Source organism: Cyprinodon variegatus, unplaced genomic scaffold (assembly GCF_000732505.1).
Source record: "Cyprinodon variegatus isolate N-32 unplaced genomic scaffold, C_variegatus-1.0 Scaffold562, whole genome shotgun sequence".
Taxonomy (NCBI): Eukaryota; Metazoa; Chordata; class Actinopteri; order Cyprinodontiformes; family Cyprinodontidae; genus Cyprinodon; species Cyprinodon variegatus.
Window position 1 is genome coordinate 13,536 of NW_015151015.1, and position 19,237 is coordinate 32,772.

The 19,237-nt window shown below is 39.2% G+C and overlaps 1 protein-coding gene across 5 annotated transcripts; it reads right to left on the minus strand.

Moving 5' to 3' along the window:
- Positions 1-205: 205 nt before the first annotated feature.
- On the minus strand, positions 206-16,900 carry eef1d (eukaryotic translation elongation factor 1 delta (guanine nucleotide exchange protein)). Of its 5 annotated transcripts, XM_015391857.1 has the most exons (11): positions 16,715-16,816; positions 13,938-13,995; positions 11,709-12,955; positions 11,208-11,325; positions 9,406-9,477; positions 7,582-7,644; positions 7,225-7,312; positions 4,139-4,251; positions 3,844-4,041; positions 3,557-3,751; positions 206-295 (listed from the first exon to the last, which is right to left on the minus strand). In XM_015391857.1, the coding sequence occupies exons 3-11, from the start codon at positions 12,953-12,955 to the stop codon at positions 257-259; spliced, it is 2,133 nt and encodes a 710-aa protein (XP_015247343.1). In that variant the 5' UTR covers positions 13,938-13,995; positions 16,715-16,816; the 3' UTR covers positions 206-256. The 5 variants fall into 5 exon arrangements, with proteins under 5 accessions (XP_015247343.1, XP_015247340.1, XP_015247341.1 ...); XM_015391854.1 differs by lacking the exon at positions 13,938-13,995 and having other exon boundaries at positions 16,715-16,900; XM_015391855.1 differs by lacking the exons at positions 7,582-7,644; positions 13,938-13,995 and having other exon boundaries at positions 16,715-16,894.
- Between the last annotated feature and the right edge of the window lie 2,337 nt (positions 16,901-19,237).

Below are 19,237 nucleotides of genomic sequence, written 5' to 3' on the forward strand. Positions count from 1 at the left end.
TTTATTTTGCAGGCTGTAGGTAAATTTGGGTACGCTTAAAAAAAATGACCAATTAAGGAGCAATTTAAGGGAATCTAAAATTCATTCTGATTTTATTACAACAATGTTATAGTGCATTAAGGGACACCAGTGGAATGCTGCTCACATTTGACCACTTTAACCACACAAAACAAAAACTTCAGTGCAAGAGTTTTTATTATTTTCAACCGTTGACACAATCAGCAGAGAAAGTGAGCGATGAAGAGACGCCACTGAATCAGATCTTGTTGAATGCTGCTACATCCACACTTTGAACCTAAAACAAGAAAGAAAGATGGAGAAATGTTATATGACTCAACTGCAGGAATTTCTTAATTTTTTAACATTCGGGCCACATGAAGGCCTTCAGTCAGTGAGACAGGTTCATTGGTATGGAAATGGTCATTAGATCTACTGACAAACACCCAAAGTATACACATATAAATGCTAAGTAATTAAATGCAAACTTAAAACCCAATTTTTCAGCTTAAGGATCATTTAATGTTGAGTTGTGAAGTTTTATTTTTCTTACTTATACTTTTATGCCGAAAAGGTAACATAAAATCGAAAACTGTAGACATGTCTTAGTTTGATCTAGGCCCCAAATGCTAAATAATTCCTGATTTTACTTTACATCTTAATGCACCGATGTTAGAGCTTGCACTGGAACTTATAGCAAATTTACAGAGATTTTGTTAATTTTTAAATTTTTTTTGGAGGTAATGACTTAGGGGAAAAAAAAAAAAATCATCCCAGACCATTGACAAGAAAAAAATATTTTAAAAAAGCATTTCATTTGTGTAATCCCTTGACATTTTTTAACTGTCATAAATGAGATAGATATAAGTAAATATTTCATATTAAAAAAAAAAACCTTCTGACAGAACGCTCTCTATGTTTAAACATTGTGGTTAAATACTCATCTTTACTATATTTTAAATAAATACATCTACAGTCTAAAAACTGGCAGTGACAAACGTTTCTGATCTCACTAAGCAACTTCACAGGTTTAACACAGATTCAGAACCTTGAGATATCAGGACATCAATGGTGATTCAGAATTTGTAGTTAGAACAAACTGAAGCCATTTAGATATGTGACTGTTTATCTGTGTAAATGTTTGTTGTCTGGTTTTATACTAACATAATACATACAGGTGCTGGTCATAAAATTAGAATATCATGAAAAAGTAGATTGATTTCAGTAATTCCATTTAAAAAGTGAAACTTGTATATTATATTCATACATTACATACAAACTCATATATTTCAGATGTTTATTTTGTTTAATTTTGATGATTACAAATGACAACAAATGAAAATCTCAAATTCATCATATCAGAAAATTAGAATATTACTGAAGACCAATAAAAACAAAGGATTTATAGAAATGTTGGCCAACTGAAAAGTATGAACATGAAAAGTATGAGCATGTACAGCACTCAGTATTTAGTTGGGCCTCCTTTGGCCTGTATTACTGCAGCAATGCGGCGTGGCATGGAGTCGATCAGTCTGTGGCACTGCTCAGGTGTTATGATAGCCCAGGTTGCTCTAATAGTGGCTTTTAGCTCTTCTGAATTGTTGGGTCTGGTGTATTGCATCTTCTTCTTCACAATACCCCATAGATTTTCTATGGGGTTAAGGTCAGGAGAGTTTGCTGGCCAATTAAGAACAGGGATACCATGGTCCTTCAACCAGGTACTGGTAGCTTTGGCACTGTGTGCAGGTGCCAAGTCCTGTTGGAAAATGAAATCTGCATCTCCAAAAAGTTGGTCAGCTGCAGGAAGCATGAAGTGCTCTAAAACTTCCTGGTATGTGGCTGCGTTGACCCTGGACCTCAGAAAACACAATGGACCAACACCAGCAGATGACATGGCACCCCAAACCATCACTGACTGTGGAAACTTTACACTGGACTTCAAGCAACGTGGATGAAGTGCCTCTCTTCTTTTCCTCCAGACTCTGGGACCTTGATTTCCAAAGGAAATGCAAAATTTACTTTCATCAGAGAACATGACTTTGGACCACTCACCAGCAGTCCAGTCCTGTTTCTCTTTAGCCCAGGCAAGACGCTTCTGATGCTGTCTGTGGTTCAAGAGTGGCTTGACACAAGGAATGCGACAGCAGAAACCCATGTCTTTCATACGTCTGTGTGTGGTGGTTCTTGAAGCACTCACTCCAGCTGCAGTCCACTCTTTGTGAATCTCCCCCACATTTTTGAATGGGTTTTGTTTCACAATCCTCTCCAGGGTGCGGTTATCTCTCTTGCTTGTACACTTTTTTCGACCACATCTTTTCCTTCCCTTCGCCTCTCTATTAATGTGCTTGGACACTGAGCTCTGTGAACAGCCAGCCTCTTTAGCGATGACCTTTTGTGTCTTGCCCTCCTTGTGCAAGGTGTCGATGGTCGTCTTTTGGACAACTGTCAAGTCAGCAGTCTTCCCCATGATTGTGTAGCCTATAGAACTAGACTGAAAGACCATTTAAAGGCTTTTGCAGGTGGTTTGAGTTAATTAGCTGATTAGAGTGTGGCACCAGGGGCCATCAATTTTGAACCTTTTCACAATATTCTAATTTTCTGATATGATGAATTTGAGATTTTCATTTGTTGTCATTTGTAATCATCAAAATTAAACAAAATAAACATCTGAAATATATGAGTTTGTATTTAATGTATGAATATAATATACAAGTTTCACTTTTTAAATGGAATTACTGAAATCAATCTACTTTTTCATGATATTCTAATTTTATGACCAGCACCTGTATGCTGATGAAGATTCTCAGTCATCCAGGTCATAGTCATTCCGTAAAAGTTTAAAAAACACAATCCACTGGACTTCATTTCCAAGATTTTAAGACGTTTCGCTACTTCTCCAGGAAGCTTTCTCAGTTCAAAAAAAATATTTTTAATAAGTAGCGAAACGTCTTCAAATCTTGGAAACCAAGTCCAGTGGATTGTGTCTTTTAAACTTTTACGGAACATAATAAATACCAACATAAAATAATATCTATTGTTTACAGCAGCAGATTGTGGTCGAATCTAAAAGCTCACACAGCTTCCTCTTCCTTTTAGGGCCAGTACTTTTGGAAAATGTTTACCGCATCCCATTATTCTAATTAGTAATTTCTACTTCAACTCTGAATCTTAACCTAAAGAAATGTTGAAATATAACAATGCAAATAAATCTGATGAAGTCTTTATAGATGACAGACTTGAATATCAACTTTATTTAACTGTTCCTGGACCAGTGGGGTTTGGGGTTTAGGGTCAGTAATATTTTAACCCGAAACAACTGTGTAGTGATCAATTAGAAAATAATGATTTTAACAAAATATATTCCAAAGAGGAGTTAACAACTTAATACTTACTGCTTCTAATATAGAGTAATTAAAGAGGAAGGTAATGAAAATTTACCTTATAGAGTATAGAGTTTAGTTTTTTTAAAGTGAAACTAAACAAAAAAAATAATTCCTAAAAAGTAAATGTTCTTTTTAGTATTTTTCTCACATGTACTAAATACTCTCCAAGTACTTACATAGTCTTCGAACTTGGTGATCTCCTCCTCCAACAGGTCTGTTCCCACCTTGTCGTCTTCTACCACACATGCGATCTGGAGCTTTTTGATGCCGTATCCCACAGGAACCAGCTTGGACGTCCCCCATAGCAGACCGTCTGCCTGCACCGAGCGCACGCACTCCTCCAGCTTAGCCATATCCGTCTCATCGTCCCACTACGACAAGGAGGAGACAAGGCACAAGTTAAACAGAGAAAATATTAAGTTGGTAGATGTTTATAGAGTAAAGTGAGTTTATGCAAACTCACAGGTTTAACGTCCAGCAATATTGAGGACTTGGCGATGACAGCAGGCTTCTTTGCCTTTTTCTCTGCATATTCCTTCAGCCTCTGCTCTTTAAGTTTCTCTGCCTCTTCATCATCTTCATCACTACCGAACAGGTCAATGTCATCATCTTCGTCATCATCGTCGTCCTTTTTAACTGGAGCGCTGGCCTTATGCTGGCCCTGGGAGAATGAGTGAAAACTTAGCTTAATTTATCCCAACCAGTTATCTTTATAACATTTTCTAATTGGTGGGAAAAACCGATCAAAATTGGCTCACGTTTGTGTAGGGGACGGAGAGAGCAGGAGCTGGGGCTGCAGTGACCGGAGATTTCTCAAGAACAGCCACTCGACATTCCAGTTTGGAGAGCGCCGCCCGTAGGTCATCTACCACTAAAGAAAACAGGATGAGCGTAGGCATTAATTAAACAGGAAATGTCAAATACTCAGTACAACAGATGATTTACTATAAAGATGGGGGGCCTTTAAAGAAACCATCATAAAAGAGAGAATATGCCGTTTACCAACAGTCCTCCTTATAAAGTTTTGGAAAATATGTCCTGAGTGCTAGATGTGAACCTTCATGCATCCTCTCTGTTCCATTTGAACTTTTTTGGACGATTAAGAAATTAATATTAAACAAATTGGTAGTTTTTGAAATTTAAATACCTGACAAGTTCAGGGTCTTAAAAATGATTTAGTGCTGAAATTAATTAGAGGATGAATTTTCCTTTTTTATTACAAGCTTTTAACTCTTACTGCTTTTAAATGTTTTAGCAGTTAAATAATAGACTAAGTTATATGGAAAGTTAACATTCAGGGTATAAAACATATGACTTTTAAATCTAAAATGGGGTGACAAATTTAATCCTCTAATTTAATCTTCTAATACTCTAAATATAGATTTTCCATTTCAAACTCTAAACCTCTCCAGAAGGAAATGTATCTTTTTTTTGAGGGGCATCTTGATAAAATTACTTTTTTACAATTTACCACATAAGTAGATAGATAGCACAACATTTAATACAGATTCCGCTCATGATGATGTTTTCCTTGAAACAGGTTTTATCTTAAAAAAAAAAAAACTATAGTAAATATTTAGGAGTATAAAAGTGAATATTTTACACTCAACAAAATGAGAGGAACTTTTTGACATAGACAATAAAACCTTTTCCCTCAAATGTTGTTTAGAAATCAGTCTAAATCTCAGATGGTGATTACATCTCCTACGCAGAGATAATCCCTCCCAGGGGGTCTTGGTATTTGAACAGTCAATATCTGGTCTGATCACCATTTGCTTCACATAAAGCAACACATCTCCTTTGTTTAGAGCTGATCATCAATGTTGGTCCATTCCTCTTCAATAGCTGTGTGAAGTTGCTGGATATTAGCAGGAACTGGTACACACTGTTGAATACGCCGATCCAAAGCATCATAAACATGCTCAATGGGTGACATGCCTGGCGTATGCCGGCCATGCAACAACTGGGACATTTTCAGCTTCCAAGAATTGTGTACAGATCCTTGCAACATGAGGTGAGGTTCTTGGATGTATGGCACAAAGACAGTGGTAGCAATTCAAAATTTACCCACTTTCCTTAATGGGCCCTCGGCTGGTTCCCTGCAATTCCTTTTTAAACCTTAATATTTGTACTACAATATTATGTATGATTATGTATGTCATGATTTGTGGACATTAAGATCTAAAGAGAAGCATCATCTCCTGGTCAGACCCTGTAACTCATAGAAAGGGTGGGGTCAGAGTAAAAAAATGTTGGAGACTGGGTCACTCCAGTGGCTTGAAGTTGGAGGGGATTTTCGGTGGGAGTTGGAGGGAAGTTGGCTGCCAGTCGGCTGGCGTTTGCCTGGGAAGGGCCATTTTGAATGGCTGCTGCTGTATGGGATCAGGATCTCATCACGTGTCTCTGTGCATTCAAAAACCATCAATAAGATGCACCTGTGTTCTTCTACCATAACAGAGGCCTGCCCATACCATAACCCCACATCTACCATTGGCTACTTTGCACAACATCAGAATACCGCTCACCCACTGTCTGCCATCTGCCCTGAACAGTGTAACCTGGGATTCATCCGGGAAGAGAACACCTCTGCAACGTGCCAGACGCCAGCATGTGAGCATTTGCCCAATCAAGTCGGTTACGACGATGAACTGGAGTCAAATGGAGACCCTCGATAAGGGCGACAAGCATGCAGATGAGTCTCTCTGAGATGATTTCTGACAGTTTGTGCAGGAATTGTTTGATTAATTAAAATGGTTGTTTCAGCAGCTGTCCGGGTGGCTGGTCTCAGACGGTCGTGGAGGTAAACAGGCTGGGTGTGCAGGTCCTGGGCTGGTGTGTTTACACCTGGTCTGTGGTTGTCAGGATTATTGGATGCACCGAAAAATTCCCTGAAACACCCTTGGAAACGGCTTCAGGTAGAGAAATGAACATTCAATCCACGAGCAACAGCTCTGGTTGACATTCCTGCTGTCAGCATGTTTAGTGCACGCTCCCTCAAATCTTGTGACATCTGTGGCATTATGCTGTATAATAAAACTGCACCTTTCAGACTGGCCTTTTATTGTTGGCAGTCTAAGGCACACCTGTTCAATCATGGTGTAATGAGCATCTTGATATGGCACACCTGTGAGGTGGGATGGATTATCTCAGCAAAGGAGAAGTGCTCACTATCGCATATTTAGTCTGGTTTGGTGATAATATTTTAGGGAAACGGTGATTTTATATATATTTAGAAAAAGTTTTAGATCTTTAAGTTCATCTCATGAAAAATGGGAGCAAAACCAAAAGTGTTGCGTTTATATTTTTGTTGAGTTTGGGTTTCAGAGTGAAGTCCTAATTTTAATAGTCAGATCCACGGTTATCACAAATTAAAAGATAAGAAATTAATCAACAACCTGTTCTAAAGATTTTAATTCAGGACTAAACTGGGACATTATGTCTGTATATTACATTTAGCCTTAGAGAAAGGAAATTAGTGGATGCAAGTAGTTTTTCAGCTCATTGAAAGTATTCATAGAGTCCATCTTTCTAATAAAAAAATAGATAAATAAATAGATTCAGCCAAAATAAAGCACCAAACGTCACTTTTGATTAAATTAGACAAACCCTTCTCATTAAAAATAAAGTTAATAAAAATTTACAACATGTCCATTTTTGGTTTTCTTTCAGAAAACTGTTCTTTCACTCTGATGCTTCAAATAAATATAAAAATACTGAATAATACATAAAGCCTGAATTATGAATTTGCAATTTATTTGTATATTATACAGGAAATAACACAATAAGCCCCAAAAGTTCAAGTACAGATGCTGCATGTGTGGGAAACTGAAGGCGAAAAACAGACCTTTGTGTAAACTCTGGTTCTCCAGCTCCAGGCTTTTGATCCGAGAAACGAGTTCTCCCTGATCGGCTGCATTGTTGCTGCTGCTGTTCTGCAAACGAAGGACATTAAGAATAAAAAGGTTTAAAGAACTAAAAAGAAGTCAACATGGCAGCCTCTTCAGCAAGACAGAGACTGAAGAAAAACAAGTTGTGAGAAAGCAGGCAGAATTACAACATAAAGTTGATGCTTCTACCAAACTGGAAAGTCTTCCACACACTTTGTGGGATTTGGATTTTAAAGAACTGGCTTTATAAGGCCACCTGTAGATAGAGCAGCAGAAGGTGCTTCCAGTGACACACAAGACTGGGAGGAACTTACAGGATGGGACTGTTGGGTCAGGGAAGCTTGGGAAGACCCTTTGTTACGCAGCGTATTCTTCAGCTTGGAGGAGGGGGTGCAGGTATGGAGCAAGGAGAGCAAACGGCAGGAAAATTGAAACCAGGGAAAGGGAAATTGAATAAAGAACATGAAAAAGCAAAACAACTGAACTTTGAGGTACATGGAGTTATTTTTGTGAGGGGGGGGGTAATTCCAGAAGAAAAGGTTATTCTGAAAGGGGGAAATGACTTTGAAAGTAAAATTTATATATTTTCACACTGATGGCAAAAGCTGATGTTATTTGAGACTGAAGAAAAAGTTTTGAGAAAAAAATATTTTGTCATTGAATAAATAAAATAAATTGACATTTTGAAAATGATTTCCAAGGGAAAAAGGCTCTCTCAAAAATGTCTGTATTGACGGGCGGGAATAAAAGTCTGTGGTGAAGCTGAACAAGATGGCTGGCATCATGTTTGTTTAATGCAACTTATTGTGTTTAACAAGTTGCACATGACACATTTCTCACATCGAGCACACTTATTCTCTCTATATTTTTTCATGTGCAAATAAACACCAGTTTTTGCAATCAGTAAATTTTTGTGCTTTTAATACAATTTTCCCCTTTCAGACCGCTTTTTTCTTGAATAAAAAAAACCCAAAAAGAACTCCATAGAGACAATGGAGGAAATCAGTCTGAAAGCAAATAATAACCAGAGTAAAGAAAGGGGCGCATGCAGAAAGCAACTGAATCCAGTGGAAGTGAACACTGCTAGATTAAACTGATGAAATTAGTGAAAAATGTCCCATTCATTCAAACTAAAATCACCAACAAGTCTGCAGTCAGACGAATGGAAACCATCCCTTTAAAATTCACCCGTTAGCCAAGCATGCTGGGGATGCATGAAAGGCCTTCTTGCTGTCTATTCCTCCTTTTTAGTCACCTGTGAACATTTGTTTTCCTTCTAATTTGAGTTTTTTCTAGTTTGTGTTTTTTTTTAAGGCTTATTCTAGATTGATTCACTCACTGTAATATTAGTTGTTAGTCATCATTTATAAGATGTTCCATCCCCCAGATCTTAATAAAGACGAATAAAAATAAGCTGGGACTTTTTTGTCACCTTGGTAAATGTCAGAGCTCAGTCTGTCTTAGAAGGCAGTGCTTTTCTACTTTCGGCTACTTTAGAACACCAGTGAAATGTAAAGTAATAGAAAATATAGGTAATAGTATGTTGAGACTCCAAAAGAGATCTGATTCTTAAGAAACTGGTGCAATACAGTCTGTCCGAGTGCCGTTGCCATATGATGATGTCATAAGAAGGGGCAGGGCCCCGAGCAGATCTGACAACCCAAGCAGTCTGGTACATTCGTCTCCAAAAGATCAACTCTTAACCCGTCTAAACAGGTGGCAGCTTAGCGCAAATGTTTTAAGTGGCAAAGAAGAAATGTGTCAGAACTGACAAACTAACCAGTAAATAGATTCCTATTTTAAATTACATGGTATTAGATCGATGCCCGGACTCCAATACTCAGCAATACTGATGCCAGCATTTTCAGAATTGGAGACATTTCCAATACTGGTAAACCTTAGTTAAATTCAATAAATAACAGGAGGTGAATATATACTGGCAAATAGTCTTCAGATCAGTTTATGCCATTTAAAGCTAACGATTGCAATGGTTCTCCGGTTTAAGGTTTCAGTTTAAAATAAGATAGCATGCAAGGCAGGAAAACTCTTTCAAATAAATTCTGTAGAATAATTAGACATGTATTCCATGAGGAGAAAGGTTTCAAATGTGCATGGTGATGGCTTTTATAAATCCCTACCCCGGCTAGAGATTTCTGGATGTTCTCCCGAGCGCGAGCAATGTCCTGCAGGATGGCGTTAGCTCCAACATCCTGTGAGGAAAAACAAGGAAATGTTGATGGACTTTTTACTTTGAAAACATTTCAATAGAAGACACAGATGACCTGGTTGAATATGTGCCTTCAAAATCAGGTTTAACAGAGAAAGAGTCAAATCTTTTGTCTCAATGATTTTTCACCAGACTTAAGCTCCTGTCACACCTTGCTGATTAAGACAGCGTATGCCCGACGGCATACACTGTACTTTCTATGTACTTTTTAAATTTTTTTACATGCAAATAGCGGATCCTTAACAAGTCCAGAACTTATGTCCAACTAACTTATGCATAACTCGAAGCATCAGTTAAAGCTGCTCCCCAGTCTGCAAAGAAAGATGTCTTTGAAAGCTGTATTAACCTGGCTACTGTTCAACCCCCACCCCCCCAAAAAAAAACTGAATAAATAAAAAGAAAAAGAAAGAAAGACGGTTTGCAGCCGCAGCAGATTCAGCATCATGTCTGCTAGTAAGTTTGCTGGTCGTGGGCGTGAACGCAGGGAGGATCCATCACACTTACCTTCTCGCTCATCCTATGAAGGGGATGCTGCAGTATTGAGGAGAACAGACGGTTTCCTCCTGTGAACCCCCCTTTTATACCAAAACGCTGCCAACTAGGGTTGTCAAAAGTATTGATACTCAAAAAAGTAACGATACTGAAACGTATCCGGATACAATACTCATTTTTAAAAGTATCGATACAGTGCCACCACCAGTGGCACCTAAACAGTCATTCATCTAAAGTGCAGAATAGAGGAAAATGCACTTTCAGAACACTGTGTGATTGAATAATTCTNTTTCTTAACCGGTTTGGCTAGCGTCATTGTTATGTGTGCAAAACATAGCCAAGGAAGGAACACTTAATTTTAGTTTTATATGTTTTTTTTCACAGCATACAACCTTTATTGTATTTATTTATTGTATTTTATTTATTAATGAAAATATTTCTGTAGAATGTTGGAGTCTTTGTTTTTATCCTTTTGGTATCGAAAATGGTTTTGAGTATCGAATATTTTCCTTAATATCAGTATCGAGTTGAAAAGTTTAGTATCGTGACAACCCTACTGCCAACACACCATTATACAGTAGCTAGAAGTTAAAAACACGTTCAGCGGTCCTCTGGAACACGTCAAATACGTTGGAGATTTCTTGGAGAACTTTTTGATAAGTTACGCATAAGTTATGCACACGTTACTCATAGGTTTTGGATAAGCTAGACGCCACGACTTATGAGTAACTTACACTTAATGTATGTAAACGATCAAATAGCTTACCTGAAACGTATGGCCCACGTATGCCAAACACTGTCATACGTCAGGAAATTTTGAGAATAAATTTCTCGACGTACTTGCCGTATGTCGATGCCAGCGTGCTCACAATTTACACAAAACTGACCCATAACTTATTCAACGTATGCCAGCATTTTTGACAGATTTTTCGTACGTCAGGCATACGCTGGTCTAAATCATCAAGGTGTGACAGGGGCTGTAATATGATAGCAAATCTGCCTCAGCTTCCCCGCTTTTTTTCCACAAAAAAAAAAAAAGACCATAATACCTGCATTACAGTGACTGAGCTAATAACACTTACAGGACAACGCAGTAGAACAAATAATTTAGGATTTAAAAAAGGTTGTAAAAAATGAAAATTAAACCATTCCTGCAGGTTATGATCTACAGCTTCTCTAGCAGTGCTCTCTAAAAACTGAAGGACTAATTTGAATGGTTACCTGCGAGGTTTGTGATGAGCCGTTCATTCGCTCATAGAAGCGTCTTTCTGCCTCATCGTAACGCGGCTTCTCAAACCAGATCTTCTCCTGAGCCAAGAAGTTCATTGAGCTCATCTTTCTATGAGAGAAACGGACATTTAAGCACAAAGAACAAAAAAATACTGTTACAATATGAAGCTTATAATGACGTAGTATGTATTGAAGCTCTGCTATCAACTTTGAACATTTTACATGGCCTTTTAATATGACTTTCTTACAAAACCAAAACCCAAGTGCAACTTAATGCTGGAAGGAGGATGGGAAGAAATAAAGCAAGTCTGGTAGAAGAGTCACCCAGGGAGTTAAAGAATAATAACAAAAAAAGGAAATGAAAGCATGAAATACAATGAATGAAAGAAAAAAACAAAAAGCGAAACTTAAAATAAGGAAGATTAAAATGAAATGTGATGAAAGATGAACTGAAACATCTGGAGCAGCTCCGTTCCCCCGGTTTGGTCATACTTGTCCCTTTTTGCCGTCTTGGAGGCGGCTGGTGTCTTTCCTGCCTCTGGCCTCTGTTTCTTCTTCACGGTGCAGACTTTATTTGAACCTCCGCTGTGAAAACGCTTCTCTGCAGCATCGTACTTCCACTTGTCCAGCCACACCGGCTCGCTGTCTTGGTGAAGGAACAAGCACACCCCTGAAGCTTCTTCAATCTCCAGGAGCTCAGCTGGTTCTTCTTCCTCCTGAATTGGGTGGAGGGCATGGAAGACCTCCGCTTTACACTGCAGGATTGGCCGTTTCTCCTCCTCCGCCACATCCTCCATGTCCTCTTCTTCCTCCTCTTCCATGAGGCTATGAGGGTGGTCGCTTGGTCTGGGGGTGGGGCTGCAGCTTTGTCTCTTGGAGGAATTGTTAGCATACATGTTCTGGTAAAAGGCTGCTTCTGCGCGATCGTACAGAGGTTTGTCGAGCCACACCTCCCTGAGCAGCTCCACCGGGATACGAGGCAGCCCGTTAATCGACTGCCGAGATGTTGGAATGACAGGCGTAGCAGGAGTTGGGGTTCTAGACTGATACCCTTCATCAGGGGTTCTGGAGGCCCTGGGGCGGTTAGTCGGAGGGGGGAGCTCAAGCGAGTTTGGAACGGACCGTGGAGCAGATTCTTCAACAAAGCGGCGCTCTGCTTGGTCAAAAGTCATCTTGTTGACCCACACTTCTTCCACTACATGGTGGCACGCTACCTGATCACCATGGTGACAAGTCAGTCCTGAGGTAGATGGAGTCACGGTGGAAAGCGTGATGGAGCGTTTCCCTGAGGGCAGATGTGAGCGGCTGGGCTTGGCGTTCCGTTTAGAGGCGTTCACCAGCCAGCGCTGGTAGAGGCTCTCAGCCCGCTCATAGACGCTGCATTCAAACCAGACGCTGCTGCACTCTGACTGCAGGCCCATTAACGCAGCCTGATGGTCAGGGGAATGGCTGCTGCCTTCTACGGTCTTTTCTTTAGTTTTCCCTTCATCCACCTTTCCCTCATTGGCGCTGCCAGGATTGGATGAACGTTTCCTGCGACGTCGGCTTTTCCCACTGCGCTTTCCGTTTCCATTCAAGCTGCCGCTCTCTGGGGATGAGGAGGTCGTCTCTCCGTTTCTTTGGCCCGGTTCTGTCTTTTTCCTGCAACTCGGGGCTGCCTTTGTGGTCTGATCCAGCTGACTTTGGCTGGGAGGCTGCTCATGCTCCGACTGGTCCTTTACAGAGATCTTCTTGGACATCTTTGGACCATTGTAGGACAGAAAGAATAACAGGTACAAGCTTTTGGATTAGTTAGAGGCAAGAGAATGAAGGCTTCATTTTTAGGAGCTAGATTAATGGTATATTTTACTCTGGAACGGACCATAATGCAGACTTTAAAACAAAATCCACAGGCGAGTCCATGACTAAAACAGCAGCATGCAGACAGCCTACAAGTCTCCATGCAGAATAACGGGGTTCACTGGGATGCAACTTGGTAAATCTGATTATTAAAGGGTTACAGGCATTCAGAGTCCTATGTTAGCCGTGATAGATTAAATAGTGAAATTAATACCACAAACCTCAGTGTATTTTATTAGGATTTTTGGTATCAGAGGGGGCAGGTTCTGGTCAGAACAGGGTTGAATAATGAGAACAGAGTTGAAACTAAATACCAGCCAATCATGGAAGGAAGCAGAAGTTGCAGAAAAAAAATAAAAAACCCAGACGGATCTTCACCCTCCATACGGGAAAACAACACCATGTATAAAACTGAAGCTATAATACAACTGTTTATATCAGAGCTTTTAAAATAGAGACTAAAAAATACCAGCTTCTCCGGAGCCAAATGTTTTCAGTGCAGTTCAAACTGCATGGAGCTGAACAGAAATCTATTCTAGTAGATGGTCTGTCACATTAAATCCAAATAAAATGCAAGAGATTTGTGGTAAAATATGAGGTAAACATTAAAGGGTAAAGACTGCATGAGGATCAAAACCCAGAGCTACTCTTAAATCTTTACATACTATAAAAGGATACTATAAAAACTTCCAGAATACAGGATTAATACTAATGTATGAGCATGCAGAGAAAAACTTTCATGCAATTTATCAACATTGCAGCAAATCCGACATTATGCAAATCATGCTGGTTTATAATATCCCATAAAATACAGGCATTTACTTACTGAAAAATAACTGATAAGCTAAAACTAATTCCCTTTAGGGAAAATATTTAACTCACCTTCCTTGGTAAAGGTGTAGCAGTCAAGCTATAAACAAAGTGAACCCCTCAACACGTTCTTTTCATCCAGTTAACCGCAAGCAAGTGAAAAAGAGATTTAACAATCACCACCTTGTTAAGTTTATAAGACAATTACATTACATGCCATGAGAAGTAAAGGTTAAAGCAATCCAATTTGTAACTCTCTTAGAAACTAGTATGTGCAGTTAGAGGAAAAAAAGGTGTGCTATCTTATATAAGTCATTGTTCCAGATTAAAATGTGCTATTACCAAGAATCCAGGGCTCAATGTTTACCAAAATATAGATCAGAATAAATCCCAAAGCTCATTTTTTTTATTTACCCTGATTTACAGTAATCTTTTGGTAAATCAGAGATTAAATTTGAACAATTTTTCTTTAATTATGGCAGACTGGGCTTGATTAAGCCTTATCCTTTAAACTACACGTCTTAGACTAAATCCATGGAGAAGAACTGAAAACTCTGCTCATCTACAGCTTCTTTTAGTTTCAGTCTAGTCTTAGTCATAAAGGATTATAGATATATAAATAAGCATTTAATCAGAAATCCATCCATTCATTCATTTTCCGCCAAGCTTTATCCCAAGTGGGGTTGTGAGGGGTGCTGGTGCGCATCTCCAGCTGGACCCTGGTTAAGTCTCCAGTCCATCGCAGGGCAACACAGAAAAAACAACCATTCACGCGCACACACACATCTAAGGAGAATTTAGAGAAGCCAATTAACCTAACAGTCATGATTTTGGACTGTGGGAGGAAGCCGGAGAGAACCCACGCATGCTCAGGGAGAACATGCAAACTCCATGCAGAAAGACCCCGCGTCGGAAATGGAACCCAAAACCTTCTTGCTGCAAGGCAGCAGTACTACCCACTGCTCCACTGAGCAGCCCTTGGTCAGAAATATTATTTAGAAATTGGCATAAAGGTTTTATTCCAGCCACAATTGTAATCTTCACTAAATAAATCCAGTTGTTTGGGGCTTTTAATCACCTAGCATGAAAAGCCTGAAAATACTTACCTAAACAGGACAAATACATTCTCCCTGCCTCTTGTATAAACCCTAAAAAAAAACCTAATTTAGACCTTCTAATGTTAAGGAATGCAAACACAATCATAAGAAACTTCACAAGTCAGTTTTTGTCTTTATCAGAGCTAATCCTGTATGTAGTGATGTTATGTTCTGTGCTCGAAGGGCTGGTTGTACTACTGCAGCAGTGTGTCGCAGCGAGCTTGACGCAGACATTTTTGATTTATGCTCGATATTGAAAGGTGGTCTGCGCTACACGCTGTGATTCTAGATACAGCCGAGGCGGTGAGGAAGTTTGTCCGACAACGGAGGGACATGACGACCAAAAAGAGCGAGGATCCAGGTGGAAAAAGGGTCCCATCGTTCTCGCGCACCTCGCTCTTCTAGCTGGTCCAAGTTCACAAGTTGTTTTCCGCAATTTCGGTCATAAAACAAAACAAGCCAACCTCCTGCCTGCGGCACTGTCTGCGGTCACCTACAATTTGAGATAGGTGCAGCAGAGTGTCAGCGGAGGGGGCGGGGACATCTTTTTGTTCACAGTGACACCTACGCAGACGACCTGGTTTCGAAGTATAAATCAGCCTTTAAGCTGTATGAATGCAATTGAATGCAATTCACAGAGGAGATCACATACAAGTCGCATATTTGGAAATGTGAACGGCAACACAAAAAAAAAAAAACATATTTCACAAAAAAATCTGAATTTAGCATCAAGGCCTGCAGTGTGAACGTAGGCTTAAAGACCAGTTTGATAAAACACAATTTCATACAAGAAATATATATAATTAGGGGGTCCCTGCTTCATCTCGCCATCAGTTTGGGGCTCCTTGGCCTGGAAAACGTTGAAAACCTCTGATGTATGTTACAACTTTGCGATTATGATTCCTGCTTAACATAAACATGTCATTTTGTCTTGCTTATGGTCATAGATAGATATCTGCACCTGAACACATCTGTGTTGTAGTTACACATCTTCTGAAGCTCAGGGCTGTTAATGGGCTTCACTTCACAGACCTCCATAAGTCATTCTCTCCTTTATGCACTTTTTTCCTTCCATTAAATCTCTGATTAATATTCTTTTTCAATGGATGACTGTCGACAACTGTTTCCCTTCCCATTATGTAGTTTTTAAATAAAAAGTCAGTGGCCTCAAATAATTTAATACGTTTTCTAAGGAGGAGGGTCAGTTAAAAAAAAAAAAAAAAATCTCCCAAATCATCATTTTCTCAATTAACTATGAATCAATCTCTAAATAAAATAATGAGTTTCATTGTTTGAACTGCGTTATTAATATTGATATGAATATGAAGCTTGTTTAATAAAAATAAGACAAACCTGTCGCTATAAAAGGAAGCAACGTCCTTCATCTGAAGCAATAAAGAGCCTCATCATGTCAAAGTGCGTCCAGCCTGCTAACCTCAACATTAGCCATTTTATTCACTGTCATATCGGTGTTAGCTCGCGCTAAATGTCCCCGTCCGAACATTAATATACGTGATAAAACTAAATTAACAGTTTTAATATGAATGTAGACTACTAGGTACCAATTTCAACCAGCAGCAGCGGCCATTCACGCCGGTTTTCTGAAGGCGTGCCAGTTAGCAGCCTGCTAGCCTCTGCTAACAGGCTAGCACCTTTATTCTTCCCTATTAACACCCAGTGTCCGAATTAACATTTTCAAACAGCATATAAAACATTGAGCCATATCTGCCAGTCAACGTTATCGTTACTTACTGCTGTGTTTTTTTTGTCTTTGTTACGTAGTGAATGCAGGCCGGTGGGGAAAACTCGTGTTCCTTCAGCCGAGTGTGTGACGAGGAGGAGGAGAAAGGAGGAGCAGGGAGCAGCGGTGGAGGAGTGTGAAATCGGAGCATGTGGGGAGGGGGACTTGTGATTCATTAATACCCCCGCGTGTTTGTGCTGAAATTATACCATTAACAGCATCTGATACACAAATTAATTTTAAATGCTGCCATTTTCTACCGAATGACGTCACGAATCAGTCTTTTTGTTACACCAGCATTGTAGTGATGGATCCAATGGCGTAACTATCGGTAAGAAGAGACTGCAGGTGCTTAGGGGCCCCATGACCGACATTTGGTTGGCCCCCAGCTGGGCAACAATAGTCTGCTCAGGGGGGGAAGAAAGGGAAGAAGAGAAAGAGAGACTCCAGGGTTGCGGGTTCGATCCCAGCAGATGCAAAGTTATGTTTGAGTAAAAAATTTTCCCAAAGTAAAATAAAGTAATTTGTTTTGCCTTAAATCCACCTGATAATAAATCAACTGACCAGACAGTATTTATACACCAACACAGGCCAGATTTCAACATGATGGTGACACCAATAGCAAAGCATTACTATGTTAATAACCGTGTATAGTTCATTATACGGTTGGTAAAAAAATACACTGATATATGTCTCAAACTGCAATAAAGATCTTAAAAGAAAGATGTATTTGAGTATTTAATTATTGCAATACGACTTGGAATTATGGGTAATCCAGAGCGTAGATTAAAACCATAACCATTCCAGAAGACAAAAAGCGAAGAACAGCTGCTGGAAGAAAGGAAAAAAAAACGGGGATGGGGTGTTGTACTTCATATGGGGCCCACCCAGATAATGTTGCCTACAGGCCTATTGTTGTGTCTTTAAACCATTGGATGCATCACTCTACCAACCCGGGGACCAGGCTCTAGGGGCCCTAGGAAGCTCGGGATGGGGCAGAGGGTTGAGATTCCAGTCATGTTCTAATTGCAGGAGTGTAATTTTGTGATGAAAGTTGGTGGGAACACTCAGGTGGGGGCTGATGGACCTACAGTTACTCCACCCGAACGCTTTCATTAGGTTTTTATATTTTCCAAAAATTAGCTCAAACATTTATTTTATGCTTTCCTATTGTTGAGAACACAAGATAAATATAATACCCTAATATTTATATTTAGAGATGTCTTTTTGTGCATTCCATATATAGGGCCCAAAAACAATTTATAAACAAATAATGAATAACAGCCGATTCTGATGCCAAAATCGATACATCATGCATTCCTAAAAGCACAATTCAATTCCATCCATCCAGAAAAATTATGGCTATGCTTCATTTTAAATATAGCATAGCCATATTTTTTTCTTGTAAAGTTGCAGAAATATTTTATTGCATATTCCAGTAAATATGTTTTACCTTTAAATCTGCAGCTGTCCCTACTTCTCTCTTTGCTCTGTTTAAAAAGACTCATGAACCTATTTACTAATAAAATGATGCCAGGAACAAAATGTAAAGGTATGTAGAAGCTCTGCAGTCTGATTCTGTCTGTACAATAAGAAAATGTGTTCATTTTAACCTGTAACTGGGAGGCATGGTCCTCTGAGAAGCCCAGCTTTTTTAACTAGTAAAAAAGAACAATGTTTTCTCAAGCTTCTTGCATTATAATACTAACTTTTATAATCTTACAATTTATTAAAAAGCTCTGTATGTCTAACAGATTTTTCAGTAGTATGATCTCTAATTTTTTTAACCAACCCGTCTCCTAACTTTTACTTAAACATCAAAGTAGCTGCTAATTAATATTCACTGAGTGCTGCTGTGTGTCTCTCCTCCAACCACGTAGCGACTTTGTACGCAGTGAAATGCAACCGCAAATCAAATGTCTTAAAACGACAGATCCGATGATGTCACACCAAGATGTGAGACACTGGAGCAGCAGGAGAGAGGAAAAAAAAAAAAAAAACATAGACTCAAAATGCTCTGAACACAGACAGCTGCACCAACCTCTGTTACCTTAGGCTAAAGTAAATAAGCAGAGAAGGGAAAAAAGTGGAAATTATTGGTGGGTACATGTCCACACCAGTCCTTCAGAAAGTTACACCTGTGTCTCATTTAATAGTAACATCGCAGAAGGAATAATTCAGTCTCTGAGGACTGAGTATATTTATAATAAAAAAAAAAAAAGTTCTTTTCAACAAAAATTAAATCGCCATAACTGTGTTCGGCTTTTCATATGGTGATAAACAATCCCTGCACTCATATGCAAATTAGCATTGTGTCAAAACGCTACCTACTTTAATTTCTCCAAAATGTTGACATCTTACCTTATCTGATTTTCTGAACATTGGTTCATAAAGTGGAGAGAAAATATAAGTCATGCATCTTTTAGCACAAGTTTAGAGTAAAACTTGGAAAGTTATCATCCGCTGTCATTTCTCAATTTTGAGAAAAGAGATAAATAAGAAGCTCTTATTGTGAAAGACCAGACAATGAGATG

Bases quoted from the DNA above. Each gene is read 5' to 3' on its own strand.
- eef1d (XM_015391854.1), bottom strand. From the start codon at position 16,879: ATGAATCACAAGTCCCCCTCCCCACATGCTCCGATTTCACACTCCTCC. The intron at 12,956-16,714 runs GTAAGTAACGAT...AATGGTCCAAAG, and splicing joins AAGACAAAAAAAACACAGCA to ATGTCCAAGAAGATCTCTGT. The intron at 296-3,556 runs GTAAGTACTTGG...TTCTTGTTTTAG, and splicing joins TCACCAAGTTCGAAGACTAT to GTTCAAAGTGTGGATGTAGC.